General features: G+C 33.0%; 1 protein-coding gene across 3 annotated transcripts; it reads right to left on the minus strand.

Moving 5' to 3' along the window:
- Positions 1–758: 758 nt before the first annotated feature.
- LOC149556193 (uncharacterized) lies at positions 759–23,641 on the minus strand. 3 transcript variants are annotated; one of them, XM_089830324.1, is made up of 4 exons: positions 23,432–23,641; positions 23,069–23,311; positions 22,368–22,529; positions 759–1,096 (listed from the first exon to the last, which is right to left on the minus strand). In XM_089830324.1, the coding sequence occupies exons 1-4, from the start codon at positions 23,435–23,437 to the stop codon at positions 1,052–1,054; spliced, it is 456 nt and encodes a 151-aa protein (XP_089686450.1). In that variant the 5' UTR covers positions 23,438–23,641; the 3' UTR covers positions 759–1,051. The 3 variants fall into 3 exon arrangements, with proteins under 3 accessions (XP_089686450.1, XP_089686448.1, XP_089686449.1); XM_089830322.1 differs by having other exon boundaries at positions 22,368–22,703; positions 23,432–23,636; XM_089830323.1 differs by lacking the exon at positions 759–1,096 and adding an exon at positions 22,005–22,131 and having other exon boundaries at positions 22,368–22,703; positions 23,432–23,635.
- Positions 23,642–24,225: the final 584 nt, after the last annotated feature.

Here is a 24,225-nt window from a genome sequence, read left to right on the forward strand (position 1 = left end):
TTCTTTCATCTTGTCTTTGATCTTTTGTTATTTGTTCTCTCCGACGTCTTTGATATTCCCTTTGATATTCTCTCTGATACACTCTTTGTTGCTCTATTTGATATTGTCTACTTTGCTCATTAAATTGAAAATTTGGTGTTGATAGACTCATAGCTATAAAGTGAACAAAATCTTCAATTAATGAGAAATATCTTGCAATTTATGTTCACAACAAACATCACAGATAAGAAATATGGTGATATCTATTTTATTACCAAATATCAAGGAATTGTAAAAGTAATATAAGAAAAAAATAAAGTTTCATAAAGATTGTTTATAAAATTGGAAAATAGTTGGGGCCATTGTGTTGTAATTAAGATTGCATATTTCTTAAAATAATTGAACAAATTGGAAATAGATAAAGGAGAAAGATATTTTCTCCATAGGAGAAATGCATACATAAATATATGAAATATTAAACTCCCATTTATATAGAAACATATATTTAATTTATCTAAGAATCCATACCCTTTAAAAACGAAGTATATAGAAACAAAATTTCCTTAAACATTATAATTCCAAAATATTAGACTAGTTCACTATTTCAAAAGAGCAAGAATTTATTGCAGTGGTGTAGAAACACTTAGAGTTATTCAATGATGAAATCAAAATTTTCTCCATAAAAGAACTACATACATAGATATATGAAATACTAAAAACCCTTTTATCTAGATACATATCTTCAATTTTCCTAAGAATTCATACCCATCAAACATGGATTGTATAGAAAAAAAAATATTCCTTAAAATTATTAATGCAAAAATAGTAGAGTGGTTCATTATTTCATTAGAGCAAGATTTCATTATAGTGGTGTAGAAACACTGGGAATTCTTCAGTGAGGAAATTAGAATTTTCTCCTTCCTTATCTTCCTCATCATAACGCATGTCTTTCATATATTCACAAAATCAGACTCCCTTCCTCCATGCCTCATGAATCCCCTTTGTATAGTCTTCCATTTGTAGGATTTGAAGATCTTGCACATCTCGAACATTTAGGCTTGCACCATGCATTTCATTGACCATTATTTTGCAACACTCCGCAATGACTCTTCCCAATCTATCCAAATAGGTTTCATCATTTCCATCTGATTCAATAGAACCATCTTGAAGCAATGGGCTACCAATAGTTATTTCAGATTCACTTTGGTCAACATCTATTTTATTATTTTTGATATGTATAAAATTATGAAACACATCAAAAATTTTAGCTTAAAAAAAATAGTCAACTTACATAGAAATTAAATTACTTTTTATTTATTTAATTTATACATATATGAAAATATACTAAATTACGCAATTATAAGTAGGATTTTAAAAATAGAATAAAAAATAGAACAATGGTCTCATTTGATTGAACATAGGATATTGCCTCATACAAATGGCATAAAAAAAATCTTCCAAATAAAATTGAAATAATAGAAATAAAATTTAATTGAAATACAAAATTTACATATTAAACATTATAATAATTTACAAAAAATATCACTATATAATCAACGATACAACATTATACAAACTCCTCTATAAATACAAATTTAAATATATATTTTCTAATAATATAATAAATTAAACTATTTATCATACTAATCACAAATGGTTGAAATATTGTACTATACTATACAATAACGCTCATCACCTTCACAACCTCCACTCCATAAAATATGTGCTCTCCCCAATAATTATTGTTTTCCACATATCCATGTACGTCATAACAATTTGGTTTAGTAGCGATAAACTTTCTTAAGCAGATTGAGTTGCCAAGATTTTAATACAAAATACATATCAACTTCTTTTCTATTTTTGGATCGAAAGACATTCATTAAAGTTCCAAAAATCTACTATGAAATTAAAAATTAAAAAATAGTACATTACTTATCTATGTATATTTCAATTTCAAAACTAAATTTATCAATATATAATTTTCTTAGTGTGTAACTACACATCAGCTATTTTTTCGTTTTCAATATCTATACATTATTGGATATTAGTATGCAAAAAAATATGCTATTATAATAGAATACAAATGCACATCAAATTTTAATGCTTGGAAGAGAGCTTTTACATTGTTCGGTCACAATTTTTCCATTAATTAAGGGTAAATAGTGAAATATAAAGAGATAAAAATGAAAGAGTTAAAAAATGTTCTACAAAAGTTTATTTGATCAAAAGATAAATAAGGTGATCATTGATTTTATCAACGATATTTCAGTCCTATGTGTAACTGAAGCTCGTAATATTCCACTATTGAGAGAGGTGTTTAAAACATAATTTGCTGACTCTAAATCCTATTAAGGAAAAATCGAGTTTTGAAAAAGAGAACTATATCATATATTTTCAAAGTTTTGAAAAGGAAAAACGAGTGAAAATGGGCTAGCAAATAGTTAGCTACACTCCCAATTATACATTGACATTATATAGTTGGAAAAACTTGTGTAAATAATAAAACAATTAGAGTTTAATAAAAATGCACACGACTTCCATTCTCGCCAGCGAAGCCGAACATGGCAGAAGCCATCAGATGAACGTCAATTTTTTTTTAAATGCTTAAATGTTTACATTGACGAATGCTCTCACTGTAGAAAGCCTCTCAACTTAATAATAAGTATTTGTTAAACAATTTAAAATTTATTTTTCTTTAAAATATGTAAATAATTTAAATTTATATTAATATTCTAGTTATATATAAAAGTAATAATAATTACTTTTTAGATAAAATTAATTGAGATTCAAGAAAATATGTATATTCATTGTAGTTCACTACTCTATCTATTGGTTATTGTTATTATTTCCCATCTTTTTAGAAAGAATGGCTTTGTGTTGATACTTTATAGTACCTTTGCTAGATGAACATCAAATTGAAGTAATTAAAAGTCATTTATAGTGTTTTTTACATGTTCAAAATATAAATATAAATTGACTGAAAATATCAAAATATCAATAAAATTTGAATGAACAAATATATAAAATGGAAAATGCATGTGAATCTATAAATTATGTGATCTACAATAAATCAAAATAGAAACTTGCCAAAAAATTAAAACTAAGATTGAGAAGAATAAATTTTCATTTTTAGAAATTCTAAAAAAAAATGGATCAATCCAAAATCCCAAAAATTGGAGTCCTACAAATTTTATATTGAAATAGCAATTTCCAAGAGCAAAGCTCCCACAATAAGCCAATAAATATGATACTACTCTTATATTTTTGCATTACTTCACCTTATATTCCTTGCACAAGGCAAGGACTCAAGCTCTCCTAAAGCTCTTGTTTCAAATGGAATTATAGAGATTCAATATTTTCTAGTACATTTATCAAATTGTTCTTGGATTATTATTGAATTGTTTGTATATAGTATTTGTAATGATCTCATATTGTGAGTTGTAAGGATCTTCTCATCAAGTATTTGAAAGCAAGGATTTTCAAGTATTATTAATGTATGTTTTGTGAAGCATGTTGCCTTCTCCTTATTTATTTGTTGCTATGTCTTTGGTTATGAATTGATGAGGATGGCGTGACCCTTCATCAAATGGTATCAAAGCATGTGTTGAGTGTTTAAAAGGGGAGTACCCTCGTACATTATAGGGTTTACAACTCTTACCCTAACTCCTTTTTAATAAATCAGATATCAAGTGCAAAAGGATGAGAAATAACAAACTTAGCAATTCAACTTGCTAGCCGAATGTACTTAAAAGCCCACTAAAACCTATTCTCTATATCCTAGCTCTTAATTCTTTCTTTAAACTCCTTTTTCTTTAACAAATTGCAAAAAACCATCAATTTTTTCTTTTACCAACTTACTTTTCTTCATCCAAATTTGTGCAAGTTTTATAACTCATAGTTTCAATATCAATCATTGATGAAATGATATCAATAGTCGTCAAAAAAGATCAAAATCCCCTTGATTGAGTGCACCCTTTACTTTTTATTTTGAACAAACTTCGCAACACATGTTCACCTTTGGTGAATCAACGTCCATTGTGTGCAACTCCTCTCCATCTAGCCACAAGGCTATCTTTATAACATATACAAGTAGCTAGTCACTAAAGAAAAAGAAATCTTTCAACGAGCTTCAAGGATCTCTTGAGTTCTAATATCATTGCTACTGAGGACACCCTTTAGCTTCTTTTCCTTTGGTATTCTCTCAGGTACTCATTGAAACCATTTGAGCATCTCAATGCACCCTGAGTGGCTATTCATAACATCACTATGGTTCAAAAGTTATCTGTATTCTTCTCTTCCTCAAACACTAAGAAAAGAAAGAGCTCTCATCAAGCACCAAGCAACATCACTTGCACCAATAATAAGCCATGTTAGCTTTGAACTACGACCTCCACTCGGGAACTTAATGAGACCATTAAATACATTTCACTAAGCTATCCACAAAGGGTCTACTGACTAAGATTGTTGACCTAAGTAAAAATTTAATATCAGAATGATGAAGAACCCTTTAGTAGATAGCTTAAAAGATCATCAACTAGGTGGGCAAGTGAACGACAAAGTTATAACACAATGGTCTGGCAAAACACATTTGAACACCTTGAAAATTCCTAGCTCTTAAATCAAACACTCTTGACACCATAAGAGGGTAGAAAATGCCCTTATTAGGGCATATTGAGTATCGATGCATTATTTACAATGATCTTTAGGATATGGTTTTGGAGATCCTCAAGTTCCTTCGTTCCCAAATGATCCTTCTTTGTATTTTTTTATTCTACTTGATGATGTTGACAATCTCCCTTTTGATGACAGTACTTTAGAAGACCTTGAATATTTTGCATCGAGCGTCTAAATCATCTAGAGACTCCTTTACAATTTATGCTTCTCCAAATGAGATCACACATTCATCTTTGATAGTGATTCATTATGTACTACTAATGATTCATTAATTAAGAATCCAGTTGCCTTCCTAATTGGGATTCCTCTTTGAAAGACATTGTTTCATTATTTGTGGGGTCTCATATTTCAAATCTAGAAGAAACATTTGAGGGTTCATCTCTTGATGAGAGTGCCATCAAAACCATTGATTCATTGTGTTTGTCTTTGGAGCTTTTTCAAAACCAATTTCATTATGTGCTTGATTAGGTTGTGGCATCTTCATCATCCAAGGACTTACAACAAGTGCACAATTTTCACACATCATCATCCAAGGACTTTGCAACATGTGCTCAATTTTCAAACATCATCCTACATTTGGATTCCACTTCTTGGCAATTTGTATCAAAATGGAAAGCATTCTTGTAGGTACACTTGGTTTATCCTCTTTCCACATTGGAGAAATGTTGTTTGTAGTCATTGGACTACATTTCATCTTCAAGCACTTACCATTGTTGCAAGGAAATGTTTATTATGGCAGATTATGCAATCCCTCTCTTTCCTTCCTATAAGAGGGATTCGTGATTGTATATACATTGTGTTTAGTCTTTGTGGTATCAATGAGACCTCCATGCTTCATCATTTCTTTCTTTCTTGTCTCTTTTGGAGAGGAGTTTTGTCCCCAACAAGTTTTCTCCTTTTTCCTACTTGTGCGAGATTGCATTGCATTTTCATCAAGTACATGGCTACCTAAAATGATTTTGCAACTAAGATCCATATTGCATAATAATCTTCTCACTAAATTATACTTGAAGGGATTGTTAGTGAGATTGAGGTTATTTCCTATCTAGATATTAGTGGGAACTTTTTAACATTTTAAGTTTGATTTGGAGTTAGTTTTCCTTATATCCTAAATGTCTATATCAGAGCCATGTCTCATTATTTACTTTTAGTCGTAAAGAATTTAATATTTGTAATTATCACTCTTTGTCATTACCTTGTCTTTGTAAGCATTGTTTCTCATGTAAACTATATACATCTCCATTACCAATATTCAATCATGTTTGCATTGTTGAAGCAATAAATTATTGTCTCTCTTGTTGAATGTATTTTGATATTTCATTGACCTTAAGGGGTGTTGAATTGCCTCATTAATCCAACTTGTCATATGAAGATATATTTAAAAATGATGACATTGAAGGGTGAGTAGTGTGTCAACTACTAGAGGCCTACTGATTTACCCTTGTTAGTCATAAGTCTCCCATTTGGACTTATCTTTGTACTTACTATCATGTGTAACCAATGAGAAATGTTGATATGTATAAAAAAAATAAAAGATTTTTTTGATAGAAGAAAATAATATGGTGAATAAACATTTTTTTACAAAATATATAAAGCATCATATGTAATTATAACCCACACTTAACTCTAGATATTGAATTTCTTAAATATCTAACTAAAAATTTGTAGTGATATAAGATAAAAATAAAAAATATACATATACAACTTTTTTTGAGTAAATCTAATTCCCCACAAACTTAGCTTTAACTACATCTCTCATAATATAATTATGATTTATACTTAACTATCTTTTTTAACAATTTTAAATTTCCTAAAAGTTTTGTTGAAATATTAAGCTTAAAATAAAAATTGATTTTAATAATTTACTTTTGTTGTTTAATAATTAATTACATTTTGCAAATTGATAGTTCATAAAATTCTATTTGAAATGCTTTACAAAATCACCATTGTAATAGAGTCAAATATAACTCTTAATTATATATTGTACATTAATATTGTGTAAATGTAAAAAGCCCATAATTTTTCCAATTAGACCACTCACACGACTATATAACTAACCATTTAGATAAAGCATCTTTACGCCGAAGGCGTTCCTATACTGAAGAAACAAAACTCGCTTTACCAATCAATGATCAATACCTCATAAAAAGAAAGTGATGCAAGACGATTGCAGAAATTTGGGCCATTGATATTTCTCCATTTGCCTCGTCAGCTTTAGAGAGAGAATTTTAGCATTATCACCATCGTGCCCAAAAAAACATGACCCATTATTTTGCACTTGTTTAAGATGGTGGAGACCAATTATCCCCGACTCCTTATTTTCAGTGATGTGCAATCTTTCATTTATTGTTCTTATAATTGTTGGAGTTTAAAGCAGCATAATATGAGGAAAGGAAGGATTATCTTCGAGATTTGTCATGTAAACTCCAATCTCTTTCACATTTTCATTCCATAAGGAGGAATTTTGCATGATATTATAGAGAAGTAGTAGCATAGATAGGAGGCGTCATGAGCAATGTCTGGGGAAGTATTCAACTGGAGAATGGAAGGCAGAAAGTAGTGATTGGGGTGCCAAATAGATGAAAAACATATTTTAGTATTTGATACAAGGTGTGATCGATGAGAGGAGGAAAGAAAATTCAATCAGATGAAACTTGGTGCAGAGAAAACATTGGAGGAGATGAAACGCCGCTTTGCAAATTACCCTCCATTGACTCCCATTTTTGTCATTGAAAGAGCTTCTACAGTCTTTGGAGACTGCAATTCTGTTCTCTACAACAAATTTAGTTTCACATGGTCTCGGACATTTTACAGATGTTGCAGACTGGCTTCTCCTCTCTCCTCACAATATATCTCATGGGGATGTGGTAAGAATGAAAGCTTACAGTTGAAACATTAAAAAGAGCTATTTTCTTCCAAGATTGCAGAGATTAATTTGTATCTTAATATTGATTACAGTCATAATCCATCTGTTTTCATTTGTCGGTACTATTTGTCATATATTTTTTTGGGGATAAGGCATTCAACTCTGATTTTTATAATTTTATATAATGGGCTGGAAATGTATTTTCAAGAGTTTATGAAGTTTTGACACTACAACTTAGAATTCTACAATTTTTCACAAGTTTTCAATTCTGCCGTTAGTTTCTATATTTTCTCACTGGTAGCTCTTTCAAATATAGTAATTTGTTGACTGGTAGCTCATTCAAATATAGTGTCTTGTAAGTTTATATGTTTATTTTTATGCCAGCCCTCCAATTTCTAAATCTAGCTATCTCCATTACGTGAGCTTTTTGTTCAAAAGGTTCCATGCCCCCATTTTCTTACTTCACAACTTCTGGTACAATATAATTCATAATATTGAGATTTTACTCGGCTTAGTCTCAGCAGCTCGGAACTAGACTCGGCAAGAACTCTGCATGACTCATCATGATAGAGCATAGAAGTGTATGCTCTCATCTTGATTCATCTTTCCTATAAAATGATGTTTATTATACTTTAATCGATAGCCATAAACTGTTCCAAAGACCCCTTTTTGGTATAAGCTGGGTGAATGCTGATAAATGTTGGGGTGTTTGGCTTCATACCTACCAATGCTTAAATGCATCCAAATCCCTCTCAACGAGACTATCTTATGCATACCCTGCTTCCATTGCAATTCATGAGATCACAAATGACAGAGGCATTTCTTGCCTTGTCCAAAGCTTATAGTTTTGCCATGATTATATCTTCAGTATCAAAGGCGCGTTCATTATGACCGTGGTCATGATTTGGGGTTTCAGAATCATAGCAAGCGATGTCATATCCACTATAATCTCACTAGCCTTGAAGAAAGTATGAATCCCCATTTGTTTGAGGTAAGCGTAATAACTCCATGGTCGCAGTGACAAATTGTACATGTAACGAAGAATTATCACAATTTTAAATAGTTTTTAAAATGGCCAAATTCTATATTATTAGAGAAGTTTTTGTTTTAAACCGATTTCAAATAGTTTTTAAAAATTTAAGTTCTACATTTTATTTTCTAAATTATATTTTGAATTTTAGATTTTTACTTTAATATTTGTTTATATTTTAATATTGTTAACAAATATGTAGATTATAATATTATTATTTTAATTATTTTAATAAATATTTAAAAGGTTTGTGATTATAATTATGATTATGTTTGGTTTTAAGGTTTTAATCATGATTGTTATTAAGGTTTATATTAGGAATACAGTTGTATTAAGTGTTTAGGTTTACATTATAGTTATAAAAATGTTTAGAATAGAGGACTACATCATCCTTACTATTTTGACTAAGGTTACAATTTTAATTAGGGTTAGAGTTATAGTTTATTGTTTCTTATAAACTTTAAGATTGTGATTTATAGCAATGGAGCATGACTATCTTTCTAAAAGAGTGATATTTATTCTCTCATTGACTTTTAATATCTCTTCGGCATACCCATTGCACTTTAAGGTGTGATTGCTAGTTTTATTTGAAGATTGTTTTCTATATATACACACCCGTTCAAAAGAATTTCATCAAATTCAATCATTTCCTGATATAAAATGCTTTTAAATGTGGAACTTGGTACCACAAAACTATTCTGATAGATCTCCTATCCAGAAAAGAATATTAATTATTTAAAATAGCCTTTTCAAGGTTCCATAGATGATTCAATACCTTTAAATGGCATCTTTATGGAGCTGGTTCAATTGGGATATATATTGCAAAGGAAAATGTTGGCCTGATGTATCCTTTTTTCACAAGTTTGTGGATTTGGGCTTTGTAGACCTGTATTCAAATCACGAAAATGCTTGCAGCACGGTACTCTGACACTTTGAATGGAATCTAGGAAATATCCTTTTATTTTTCCAAAACTTGGTTTAAATATTGCTTTTTCACCGGTATTTCCATAGTTTGATAAATTGCTCTCAGAAAGCTGAGACGTACAATATGTAATGCAATGTAATTTTGATTGTGATATCTTGAGGTACTGTCACTTCATCATACCCACATATGCATATAGATCTATATTTTTCGCATACAAGATAAGAGCTTATTAACTTACCAATAAGATTAATCAAAAATTGCCAATATTTTGTTTGTTCTAACAAAAGGTTGATGGAACATTTATTATTTGGGTGTTTCACCATTTGAGTATGATTTTCTAGTAGGATAGTGTTTCCCTTACGAAAGCACTACAATTTTAGGCTACTGATAGGACTCCAATTTTATTGAGATCTACTATGTTTGAAAATGCATTTTGAAGCTAAAGAGATGAATGTGCAATAACTAGATACACTACTTGGTATCTTCAGTAAAGCAGATTTGTACATGCAATTATGATTATCTAGTAGGATAGTGTTTCCCTTGCGAAAGCACTACAATTTTAGGCTACTGATAGGACCCCAATTATATTGAGATCTACTATGTTTGAAAATGCCTTTTGAAGCTAAAGAGATGAATGTGCAATAACTAGATACACTACTTGGTATCTTCAGTAAAGCAGATTTGTGCATACAATGCTGCACCTAGCAGGATTCAAGAATCGTCATCAAAAGATGGAAAGAAGAGTGAACCAATCAGATTTCAATCTAAATTGTACTATTTTAGAGATAATTCCTTCTCTAAGGATGATTTATATCACTACATATATCCATTTCTACAGATAAACTGAAATGTACTATCTTCCACGGTGTTTTAGGGACAGAGATGGGAACAGCAGGAAACATGTTTCCGGGACATTTTCTAGAGGACCAAAAATAGAAGACGGCAGGGGGCAGCTATATATGGATATATAAAGTATACTAATATATTACCTGTCTTTTAATGTTTTATACAACTTTTAATGACAACGTTTATGGTGAAATCAGAAAATTCCTTGTCTAAGACTGCAACTCCAACACTTCAATGCATGCATGAAACATAGACTCAACTTAGTGCCAACTTAAAACCATTAGTTAATGTCAAAACCCGCTTGGATTTGAAACTTTGTTGTCTTAAGAAAAATATTTAACTTATGTTTATTTTTGAAATGTTCCACAGCATTTCAAAGACAGGTAGGGGGATGGCAGGGGGTGTATTTCGGGAACATATCCTAGATGGCCAAACATAGGGGACACATCCCCGTGTAACATAGGAAATGTATGGATCTTTGGTAGATTTACATTGGGCTCACTCCACATTTCCAACCCACTATTGAAGATGCCTAATTGCTGGATAACATAATGCAGTTCTCAACCATCACTTGTAGATCAGAGCAAATGCAGATAATGTTAACAAAAATGCCTATGTTACCTGTCCAAATAGAAGCCTCTGTCACTTGACATTAATGTCTAGTGCACAAGGCATGGGGATTTCAGAATGAGAGGAATACCTTGATGAAATAATTTACCTCCAAAAACAAGATGCAACGACTTCCTCGGCTTCAAAACCTCTGTTAGGTTGTTGTCACTTTCCTAGGCAATCTCCCATTGTTCATTCATATTAAATGTTTGCAAGGTAAAGCGCTGTTCTGTAAAAGGATGTCAATCTTATTTGATTGCGCACCAATGACATCAAAGTTGTTTTATCTTCCAAATATTCAACGAGAAATCATACATTGGCACCTATGGATACCTATAATTAATGCATACATCAGTTCACAAGCAAGCTAACTAAAAACCTAAAAGGATAATAATTGTTTTACACGACGATTAGAATGCCCAATAGTAGAGAAAGGAAGGTTATACAAGGTCAGAAAATTAATTTTGAAATAAACTTGAGTAGAGCTGAAGATGCAAAACTAGTATTGATCCAGAGAGAAGAAACAATGCTGAAAGGATTGAATAGAAGGGTAGATCAGACTGCCCCAGAGCAGCTGATCCAAATATAACCACACAACATAGAACCTATGAAAAATGAAGCCCGTGAAATAAAGACCCTCAAAATCCATCAAAACAATGAAACAATAATAAGTTTTTATGTTCAGCTTCGAAAGGACGAGAAAACAATACAGAAGATAAATCAAGTTATGATGGCTAGCAATATTGCAGCTTAAAGTTGACCCAACTAAAAATTGTGTAATCCATGGATGCAGAAAATCTATCAGAATCTGTTTTTATGTAATACCATCAAACTTCAATTATCTTTCAGCATAAATGATGCATGGAAAAATTTTATCATGCTCCCGAAGACGACTTTTACCAGAGCAAAAGAGCTCTGTAACCAGCATAATGCACCAAATTAGACCCTGGATAGATACAACCTTTAGTTTTATAATACTGAAGATAGTAGTCAACTAAACAGCAGCTTGCACTCTTTGATATTTCAGCATTTTAAAACATATTAACAAGATAACAGCAAACTGATTGGTGCAGGAGCACCTCAAACAGTCAAGCCAAAGTTGAAGGTGAAGGAGACCTCAAAGACATCCAAATCAAATCAGGAGGATGGAGTGCATGATCCAGGTCAACAAGTCAACTGGAGGATCCTAGCACCTATGATGGACTTCAAATAGTGCCATAGTTTGTTATTCTTCAAAGGACTCATTTTATGTTCGTAATGTCCTCATAAGGACCAATAGTTTGATTATAATGGACTAATGATGTCCAAATCTCAAATTATGTTTTGGAAGTCTATATTAGGCATGGGATAGGTCTAGGATCTTAAAGAACTTTTGAGTTAAGAGTCAAATATACAAATAAAGCCTTTTTGTTATTTTAAAAAAATTCAAATTTTTGAATAAATAACGGCTAGTTTAGGAATAAGAGGGAAGTTTTGATTTGCTATGTCTTAAGCCTTAACCTTTCAACTCAACAATGAAAGTTGGTTGAATTGGTTATTTAGAAGTTATTTAAATTTGTGTGGACTCTCTGTTAGAGAGGGGGATCGAGTGTACGAACTGGTGAAGGAGACAGCAAGCAATAAAACTTTAATTTCTGCAGATTCCTTGATCTTTTAAACCTCAAAACGTTTGGTCTGGCATCTTGATGAATTATAAGGTTTGATTATTCAATTACTGTTGTTATTGAATGAGTTTACTATTACATTGAGACTGCCGTCGTGCCAGTTGATTTAAAACAGCATTTTCTTTACCTTGCTAATTACTGTCACAGTAAGGCCTTAATAGGAATGAAGGTCATTCCATGAATGTAGAAGGCCTAACCTTCATGGAATGACATAATCTAACCTGTATTATAGGTTATTAACATTTCATATGCAGATTCGTGGGAGAACAGTGTGATCACAGTCAAGAACAGTGAGGAAAACATTGAAAATGCATGCTCCAGTATAGCAGTGAGCATTCTACCTGAATAAGGGACCTATTTTGTGATAGGGAACATTGTACAATGTTCATTTAATGGTAAATCCATCATCAATTTATATCAGAAGTGTGGAGAACCGGAAGATTGAGGAAGCCCTAGATTACAAGGGTTTGAGGGTACAATTTGGGGTTTTCTAGGTTGCAGAGCACTGAAGTCTAATTCCTTTTGGATTTGGCCATTTTAAGGCATAACTAGACACTGTCCAGGAGTTGGGGTTGGTAGGAGATCATTGGGTGGGTACTTCCTTTGTAAATTGGGCATTTTTATGCATTAAAAACAGGGTGTCAATGCTGAATGGGTATGTTGGTCCAAAGTAACAGTATAAAAGCTTTTGGTATGTTGCTGAACTCCACTAATGGTGTCTAGAAACATCATTGTCTTACTTAGTGTCTTGAGAAAAGGAAGAGTTATCTCCATTCCAAGTATGCAGCAGGGCTAATAGGCAGAGTATTGGGCTTTTGGAAAATTTTGAGAAAGTGTTGTGTGAATTGGGGTATGGAGACTGAATTGGAGCCTTGGAACCTGGAGTCCATGCGATTTAAAACTTATAAAACCAAATCCTTCATTTAGGAGCCTTGAAGATAGTCTTGATAGGACAAGCCTTTGAAGCATTTTAGGTTGTTGAGAGGCCCAATTGCCTAAACCTCCGAAATTTCAAACTCTCATTGTGTTTTGAAGACCACCACCCTTCCCTTTGTATCACTGATCCATGCAAAATTTGCATCTCTGTAAAGGGTGTCATATATAATAAACAATCAAACTTCAACACTTTATCGAACACAAGTACCAAAGCAAATGCCTCTATAGTCTCAGTTCTAAACATACTATATATCTCTTGGTTGTGTGTATTACCAAAGGCCTTATTTCATCCAGGCCCACTTCCCGCAGTAATTCTAAACTAATTTTATCCCTCAAGTTTATAGATTCATTTATCTAACTAAGGGTTAAATCCAACTCAAAATATTTTTGTATCCAACAGTACCTGTGCATATTTGCCTGATAGGGATCACTTGCCTGATAATTCTGCATCCCTTGATGATTAAGAATGTATTTCTCATGGTAATCCGAAGACGGTGTCTTCCACCCCTGAGAAGTGTCCTGGAGATGGAGACATGTCTGCAGTATCCAATACATCCTGATGGAAAGGGTTCTTTTGGTTGCCATTGCCAAAGTCTCCCAACCAAAATTGACACCTCCCACAAGAAAATCTAGAGCAAAACATGTAAAAAGGTTTAAAAAGGTAGACAAATAAATAAAATAAGCCTGTAAAAATATTTCATGCTGATATTTGGATTATACAAAAATCCATGTAATGTTATAGTGATCAGATCAATTGATGATACGCAAATCCATGCAATGTTACTGTGATCAAATCAATTGAAAGTGTAGACTTTTGGAGAGGGAGATAAACAGTTGTCTGACTGATTTCCTGCCATTATAATGGCTTAAAGAGAAATTGTCTTTACTACTATCTACCTAAGTTACCGATTCACAGCTCCCAGGCTTGGAGACGGAAAGAAAATTTGTCTTTACTACTATTTACCTAAGTTACCAATTCACAGCTCCCACTCCCAGGTTTGGAGACGGAAGCACTTTCGTCCAGAAGCTGATTCAGATCTGGATGCCCTGTGAGATGCCCACCGGAAGTGCATCCAGGGCTACTAGATGCTCTCTACCACATCCAAAGAGCATCTGGGCATCCTAGATGCGCTTCCTATGAGCATCCAGAAGCCTCTGTGAGGATCTGTGCACCCAAGCATCACTTTTGATGTTTTTGGGGGAAAAAATAATTTAAAAGCACTTTATAACATGTGTTTTATATCATTTTTTATCATTTCTTTGGTCCTAAACCCATTGATTACCCTAAAAGAGACAATTCATTATTTATTCATCTCAGTTTGTTTGCAGATAGGCTCTCTTCTCATTTGGTCTCCATTTTTGACTTTTTGAAGACAAGGTGATTATTTTCAAAGAGGAATGTGCCAGAGAGCTTCCAAAAAGGAGATCTAAGCATTCTAACATAAGCATTTGATCCAGTTCTTGAGTCCATAATTAAAAAAATATGATTTTGATGAATTTTTTAAGTTTGGGAAGAACTTTTTCATGTTCTTTTCATTTTTTTTAAGAACTAAAGAAACAAACTTAGCTACCTCTTTTAGTATTTTTGTATCTTTTTGTTTGCACCTGTATGCTTAATGTTCATAGTTTTCTCTAATTTAAATTTATTTAATTTCTTATTATAGCAAGAAACTAGATTGTATTGTGCAAGAATGGCCGCCAGCAGTAGTCAATGTTTAGTGCGAGGGCAAAGAGCCAATAGACTCAAAATTGATATTGGATCTCCTTTATCACAGGTTTCATGAGGTCGCTCATATCTTTGGAAGTGTAATTATTGTAATAATAAAAAAATAAGGCCATTCAATAGCTCATATTCTCAAGTCAAACTTCATTTTATGGACCTTTCTCGTTAAGGAATGAGAATGTGCAAAGTCAAAGATAGCAAGGGGATGTCTAATGCACAAATAGAAGGATATAATAAAAAAAATGAGGCTGATAAATTCATTAGAAGATAAAAAGAAATTCTTATGTGCCTCCATTCAGAAAGAAAAAAATGCACTTACCCACTAAACCAATATTATCCTCCAAACATTCATTCTTGCAAGTACTTGCACCAGAAGTGGAAGAGGAAGAAGTAGAAATTACTGGTTGCATAAGAGGTCCATTGGACACGACATTAAAGTGGAGGCAAGAGAGCTTTTTGATCAAGCCATTGCACATTGCCCCTATGCCAATGGTCTTCCTTTCAATTTGGTGAGCCACCATATTAGAAGGAGATGGTGGCAGCCATCAATAAAGCACCACTTGCTTACATTAGTCTCGGGTATGAAAAGGTGCATACCACCCAACACCCTATTGCAAAAAGAGAAGACTTCTATAGAGAGATCTCTTCAACCAATTAGAATTTCTTGGAAAACTTTGGGTGTTTCTATTGTTTCTAATAGATGGAAAGATGCAAGAAACTGACAACTGATTAATGTAATTGCAATGTCCTCAAAGGGGCAATGTTTTTAAAGGTAGTTGATTGTGAAGAGGAAGTGAAAGATTCACAATTTATTTCAAGAATTCTCATTGAGGTCATAGACATGGTGGGTAGTGAGAATGTGATCCAAATGATTTCAAACAATGCCAAAAATTGTAAGGGTGCAGGTGCTTTGGTTGAGGGTTGGTATGACCATATATTTTGGACATCATGCATCGTACACTCCCTCAACTTGGTCATGCAACAAATTGACACTGAAATAGATTGGGTGAAACAAATATAGCAAGAGGGGGAGGAGATACAGATGTTTGTGACAAACTATCAAATGTCACAATCGCTATTCAGATCATTCTCCAAATTGGAGTTGTTGAAAGTGAATTTAAATTCCTAAATTTTATTTATTTATTTAATTTTAATAAATTATGTCATGTTCAATTATCAAATTGTACATAACTTGCTTAGGTTGTTGAGACCTGATTTGTATCTAATACTATTGTTAAGAGATGACTTGTCAAGGTGCAAGGGCATTGAGCCAAATGGTTATTTCCAACTAGTGGGGTTTATGGAAGGCTTCAAATTCAAAGAGGACCCAGAAGATCAAGGCATTGGTATTGGATGACAGTTGGTGGGATCCAGGATTTGGATTTCATCGAGCCTATCATGACTATACTCTATTTTGTTGATACAAATCAGCCTTGTTTGGGGATGTCTATGATGGCATGTACACAGTGGTAGATGCGGTAAAACTTGCCATACAAACACATGACAATGACCGCACAAATGTGAAACCTTATGCAATAAGGTGAAAACAATCATTCACCATTGTTGGGAAAAAAATGACTAGCGAGGAAATACTTGCCATGTCAAATAGAATAGCACCATATACAGATTAAGAAGTTGCTAATGGGCACTACAGAGATTTTCAAAGACTCTTCCAAGATGATGAAATGCACAAAAAAGCTAGGACAAAATTTGGCTTATTTGGCTCAGGTCCAAAACTTATTCCAATTGCAATCAGGGACCAAAATGACACATTAGCTATCACGTGGAGATACCTTTATGGTCAAGCTTTTAAGCATCTACAACCTCTTGCAATCAAGGTCCTCTTACAAGTAAGTTTATGTTGTTTTTTACCACTTGTATTCTACAATTTAGTGCTTAACATTCTTTCCTTCGCTTTATCTTTTAATGTTTAATTTTGTAAATGTTGGTATAGATTGTAAGTTCTTCTTCCACTGAATGGAATTGGAAAACATACTCATTTATCCACTCGGTGAAGTGTAACCGGTTGGGCTCCAAAAAAGCTAAAGACTTGGTTTACATTCATACCAACTGCATCTTTTGTCACATAAGGAGGATCACTACAAGGGGCAACCAAGCTTTGGGATGTAGCCCCTGAGTGTGTGAACTTGGATGCAGCAGTTAGAGATCTTACCACAATCATAGATGATGATGATGATGAAACATGGTGCATGTAGTGCAAGTGGAACCGCTTTAGGTTCAAATGGTCTCAAATTTGCAGCATTGGAGATGATGGGGACTTTTTTGAGAATCCTTATGATTCTGATTTAAATTAGTGAATCTTTATTTAAGATTGATGAACAATAAATCATATATCAGTTTTTTATTTTGTAATTGTAATGATTTTCTGATTTGCATTGGAATTGTGAACATAGATGTATAAGATATGATTTTTTAATATTTATCAAATATCTTGATTAATGATGAAGTATCATACTATCAAATGATTTGATTTTGTATATTTCTTGCATTTTTTTGCATATATATATACATCTCACCCAATTCTCGCACCCTTATTTGCATCTGCACCCAAATCAGCAACTTCGCTATTAGTTTTTACTATTCTTGTAAGAAAGACTTACTGTTCTTGTTTTCAAGTTCTATGTCATGATCTTTTGTAAAAAAATTTAAATTATATAAAAAAATGGCATCTCCAAGACCCTCTCCTATTTTTGAAAACTATTTGTACCAGTACTGGAACGAATCTCCGACGTCTCCAGGTACCCATCTACTGGTGACTATGGACCATTTCTGCATGTCCCAAAACTCATGAACACTAGAAAAGTCATCATGCAGACACAATCGATATCGGAAAATATTTGCAGATTTGTATATCATCTTTTGTAGTATTACTAAGCAAGGGTTTTTCTGACTCTTTATTTCCCTAGAAATATTTCAATGTTAAAGTTGTTTGGATGTTGGACATCCTAATGTCATTCCCAATCAGTTAATTTGGTGAAAGTAGTCACCAAGGCACTTGCAGAAGCCCTAAAAGAATGGATCAACTGGAGATAGTACTGTCTACTTTTAAAACTTCCCTCCATCATAGATAGTGTATAGCACACATCTGAAAACTTATCAGCTAACATCCATGTTTTTAAAGCAAGTGAAAAACAACTTTCCAGCTATATGTATAATTAAAAATTCAAGGATATAGCAATCTGATTCTTCTTCTTAGTTAAGGAGTAGCATGGCCCATTATACAAATTAATACCAATATTTTGATTACTTAAGTATGAGAGGAGTAGTCTTTGTCATTATATTTTTTTTAAAAAATTTAGTGGAGTGGTTTAAAGAAAAACTGGAGACTATCTCCGATACCAATTCTTGAAAAGAAAGATTGTGGAGAATACAAAAGGGGCAGCTATTAAACTTTGGGAATATATTATTTGTTTATATCAAAGATAGCTTAAACAAGATGTCTACAACCAGTTTGTTTGCTGCTGTGCATGCTCTCTCTCTGAAGTTTTCAGTATGTATACTCTCTCTAGACTCTGAAGCTGCTTCTTGTAGTGCATGTATTCATCTTTTTGAAGCTGTTGTTATTGTATATACACTTTTTGGAGCCACTACTCTATTCTTTTCATAGCTGCTACACCGTTTTTCAACTCTAAACTGCTCTCTTACAACAGCTTCACTACTCTTCCTTTTTGTTTCCTGCCTTTTTCAGTTTCCTCCTATCAATAATTAGTTTCCCCCTTCAAAAAGATTGTTGTTCAAATACTGACTCAAAATGCCAAAAATTGTGCCTCCAAAAAATAAATGAAGTTTGGTATGTTATTGGATGGGATGTCTCTAGATTCATGAGATCTTGAGCAGTAATAAATGACGTACCAAAAGCTTATTTAACTCAAGGTTATATATTTCCAACATAAAGAATGAAGAAAACCTAAACACCCAAAAGAAAATTCTCTGATTGATATCTTTACAAATTAAGATTTACTGATTTAGAGAAACCTACTAACTCTGTCAGTTTAACTGCTTCCCTCAGAAGCAAACGACTCATCAATGTACCTAATCCAGCATATTCCACTAATCAGTTAGCAACTACTGAGGCTGGCAGCTTGCTCAACTGTGGCAAACATGGATCAACTGTTTCAAATTTAATGTCCTATATCTATATGGTTGAGCAATAAAATAAAACATACAGATGTCATTGTTGAAATAATTAATAACTCGGTTCAAGACAACAAGTTGGTATACCAGAAATTCAGTCTAGTTATTGACTACATATGTGGTCCACATGATTCCTAAAATTCAACATGCAGTCAATGACTCTCCCTCACATGTGTCAGCAACAATGGCTGATCTGTCATCTACACTCTCATTTTGCTGTCATCATTTCAGTTTATGTATTTGGCTTTTTATCTCTATAAATTAATGAAATGGGCCTGAGATCCTTGAGCCCAATTTGGGTTTCCAACAGTCATTATCATCTCACTTTTGTAGGTTAATAGATAGTTCCCATCCCCACTTGCTGGGAAATTTGTCATATCATTCAAGGCTCTGCATATAGCTGAGTCCCATAAGTCAAACCTGGAAAGGGTAAGCTGGGTGATAGATAGGAGGTGAGTCAGCATCTGAGGAATAACTCATCAGAATTCGAAATGTGTAAAGTAGCTAGTTGATAAAATACTAGTAACAAGAGAGTAGTTGTCAGTTTTCCTAAACTGGAGGGTTTTGATAAGTTTGAGAATTGACTACATGTTTTTTTCTGAGCAAGTTCAGGCTCTCATAATTAGCTAGTAAGCATTGGAATAATTCAGTGCCATCTTGCGATTCATGTGCAACCGTAAGTTAAGATGGATACTAATAAATTTTGTTACCCTCAACCTATACGACAGTAGTGGTAATGTGCTTGTTAGGTGAGTTCTAATGAATTCAATTTAAACTTCAAATCTAATTAGAAGAAAGAAAGCACAGTTTGCCACTGCAAGCTATGAAATCCTACAAGCATAGAAGGTCTTGAAAACTCCCATTCACTAAAGGGACTGGAACTTGAACATGCATGGAATGAAATATTACGTGCACTCAACCCTCCTGTGTAATGTCCCCTTTTTAGCATTCATAGCATGATGTTGTCGTTAGCCTATTTCCCCACGGTCTCGTAGGCTAACCAGGACATTAAAGGGACTTAGAGGCCATTTGGCCTAGATAGTTTCAGTTGCTGGTCTTTCTGAGGAGTTTTGAGGCAACTTTGGGCGTACTTACTATTTATAGTAAGTCATCTTGGACATAGGTGGACATCCAGTGGCAACGGTATGTCGATGCTAATTGTTTAAAATCGACAAGAAGGCTTGTTTATCATTGATAAAGCTATTTTATAAAGTTAAATTTAAATATTTAACTTTATTAATGCATAGACTATAGTTTGTGGAAAATATTTAAATTAAAAGAGTTCCCTTTATTTTATAACACATTGGAGACATAAGTTACATAAAGGGAGTTATGTTTTAGCCCACATTGAGAAAACGAAGGATGGAGCTCTTGTGAGAACACTATAAAAGAAATGGAAGAGCCTTTTTTATGCAGGCTTGGAAATATCAAAGAAATTAGAAAAAAATTTGGAGATTATGTCTCAATAGTTTGAAGGACGAAATCCCTTCAAGCTGGAAATCTTGACGCTGTTGAAAGATATGGTCTTGAGATTCAATAGGGTAGCAGTCTGAAAAAGCAGATACGAAAAAGCAGTCCGAAAAAGCGGAACCGAAAAAGCAAACCGAAAAAGCAATCCGAAAAAGCGGAACCGAAAAAGCAGGCCAAAAAGCGGATCCGAAAAAGCAGTCGAAAAAGCAAATCAGAAAAGCAAAGCAGAAGGGGCAGCATTGAAAGAAATTGTTACAGCCATCTACAACCAGGTTCCTTTATTAGTATTGTTTTTTTAGGGTGTTATAAGTTTCAGCTGTAAGTGTGCATTATACCAGCATTATCATTTTGTAATCCATGTAAATGCCAAAAGTCTAGGCCATATTTCATGAGCATTGTATTAGAAATTTCATTGCAAATTTAGAAGATAATAGTTGCTGGTGTCATTTAAGTAATTCAATATCATTATTTATCAGTTAGTCAGTTTGCACACCAACTGTTTGTAAAAATGTCAGTTGGCTGTAGGTGTTCATTTCTCATGTTTAGATCATATATATGCACTGAATATTGTCAAAATTAGTAGCACACTCATGTTAGGCCATTGTGTAGTCCATTTGGAGTCTTCTAGCACAAGATTCTCATTGATGCAAATTGAAAAAGAGTCATTTAAAGCCAGCTGAAATACTATATCAGTCATACGTCCCTTGCATGTGAATTGTTTGATGAAATTCCTTGAGCTTTCATCAGCATTTTTTGAGAGCAGGTTTGAGGAGGGTTATTACAGTGGTATCAAAGCTTGCTTGCGAAGTGTTTGACGAAATGTCAAACAACTGAAGTATAAAGATTTTTGGTGTTTGAAGAAGTTATAACCTATTGGGATTATTACATCCTGTCGCATCAATCACATGGGCTATAAAAAGAACTTTTTAGTTTTTTTAATTCTAAAATCATTCTCCATCATTGATCTTCATCCTCCAATCTCAACCATTCATCTATTTTCATGCTCAACCTATATATCCAATACTTAGACATTTTTCATCTATCCTGCCCATTTTGCAATTGAGAAAATCCGTTATTCTGCCCAAAACTTGTGAGCACAAACCAAAATCGACTACCACGGACAAATATTCTCATCAAGGAGATCAACATACTTTGTTCATAATGGATTTTACTTTGGTTTGATCTTTTTACTTGCCTTTAACCTGAATACCTGAAGATCTGCTATACAATACTCTACCATACCTGCCACCAATACTGAAAACAAGAAAAACTGCCTTAAACCTGAATACCTGCCATACCATACTCTAGTCTAGTTTTATTTTACTTAGCTAGTCCGAACTATGGCATCCAGAAACTAACTCACAGAAGTACGGAAGCACATTGTATATGTATACAAGCAAGGGTTAATAAACACCCAAGACCAGTCCTGCAAAGGCCTTATGGGTCAAAAAAATAAACAAGAAATACCTGCTTTCTTAAACAAAACTTACATCTGAACCATACTTCTCTTGCAGGTTTTGAAAGGCCTCAACTTGACCATGATCATATTCACCATCTGTGTCCGGGTTCCACATGACAAGAAAAGTAGCAGCGGCAGTCCCTTTCTCATCCATTAACCTAATCATATAAGTGTCATTTTTCTTTGATTTCCCCTGCACAAGTTTAGCACCTTTTACTTTATCTAACAAAAGATGAAAATCCACATTCTCGCCCTTATCCATCACATTAGCATACTCCCCTCTTCCTTCTAATGTGTGGTAGAACAGATTGTCCATCATTGTTACAGATTCCAGAACAGCAACACCTGTATTGACAATGATGCGAATCTACCCTAACAAAAAAAAATTCACAAGTGCAATCGGTGTTCATTAAAAAGAAATACAATATCTTATCACTATAATAGTTATTAATGACCACGAAATCTGCAATGGGTATATAAATTGTTTTAAAAATTATATTAGATTCCCAGATTACAAGTAAAGCGTGATGGGTTTCCAAATTACCCCAAAAAACTATAAAAACAACTCGTCTGAATTTATCCACACAACCACAAACCCCCCCCCAACCCCCAAAAAAAAAAATTGCAATTGGTTTATAAGTGGTTAAAATTATAACTTCAGTGGGCATCTAAATTACCCCTTCACTCCCATAAATATATGCAGATATAGAAAGAAGAGGTGAAATTAGTTACCCTGCCCAGAGTTTTCATCTCCTCCATGAAGTCCTTCAAGGAGCTTTGTTTCTGTGGTAATTCATTGTCATTAGAAGTACATGCATTTACTAGTATCCTCATTTTCTTTTGGCAGAGAGATAATTTTGAGCATGGATTGATCTGAGGATGATGAGCTCTATTAAGTTTAACTACTGTCAGATTGCTGGTTATGCAGGTATTAAAAGTGGCCATGGACAGCCCTGTCGGTATTGCCATTGTTGCCTGCAATGTAGTAGAAACTATAAATTCTTTACAGTATAAACTAGAAGGCCTCACAACTAGAATAAAATGATAACCTTTTTGCCGCAATGTAGTAGAATCTGTAAGATGGGAAAGAAATACCTTCATTGCGTTTGTCGTTAGAAATAAGAGAAGATCGATGGTGTTTCACATCTTGCCAGATGTCCAGACAAATGGTAGGGCAGGTTTTGTACGTAATTTTTTGGAACTTTTGCCGTGCCCCAAAATAAGTAGATATACTTGGGAGAGCAACGGCGATATACTGATTCAGGATATGATCATATGTGGCGAGTATTTTATGTTTTTAGCAGTGTTACAGTGATAGTATTTGTCGGAGGGTTTTAACTCAATGAAATTTATAACTGTTCTTGCTGTAATATTAATAATAATTAATAATAATTAATAACTACTTTGAACCAATTAATATTGATTATTTTCTCAATATAAAATTAATAAATTAATAAATATTGACAAAGTCTAATGTCATTTAAAAAAATTAAAAAGTTATATTTTTATTTTTATAATAAATTAGATTTTTCTAAAGTAACTTAAATTATTGTAAAAAGTACAGTTTAGAAATGACAAATTTTTTAAGATTTTGGGGATTTTTTATATTTTAATAGAAACTATTTTAAATATTATTATATATTTATTACAATTTGTAAATAAAGTAATTTTTAGATGCATTTATATTCTTATAATTATAATTTTAAGTTTTTTTTAAAATCATTCTATTTTTAATTTATTTTGAAAATCATAATTTTATTCTTAATTATTTTAATATATACAAATTAATTTAATAGTTTTTATCATAAATTTAAATATTTTTCACCTTTTTATTAGTTTTTATTTTATTTTCACTCCAATATTTTTTATATTAATAGCATCTAGCTATT

Source organism: Cupressus sempervirens, chromosome 5 (assembly GCF_028749045.1).
Source record: "Cupressus sempervirens isolate cs-2001-9-10 chromosome 5, ASM2874904v1, whole genome shotgun sequence".
In the NCBI taxonomy this organism is placed as follows: Eukaryota; Viridiplantae; Streptophyta; class Pinopsida; order Cupressales; family Cupressaceae; genus Cupressus; species Cupressus sempervirens.

Coding starts and splice junctions, on each gene's coding strand:
- LOC149556193 (XM_089830322.1), bottom strand. Junction 22,704..23,068: donor AGATGAAAACTCTGGGCAGG/GTAACTAATTTC, acceptor TTGTTAGGGTAG/ATTCGCATCATTGTCAATAC. Junction 1,097..22,367: donor AAGAGAAGTATGGTTCAGAT/GTAAGTTTTGTT, acceptor CTATTTGGATAG/ATTGGGAAGAGTCATTGCGG.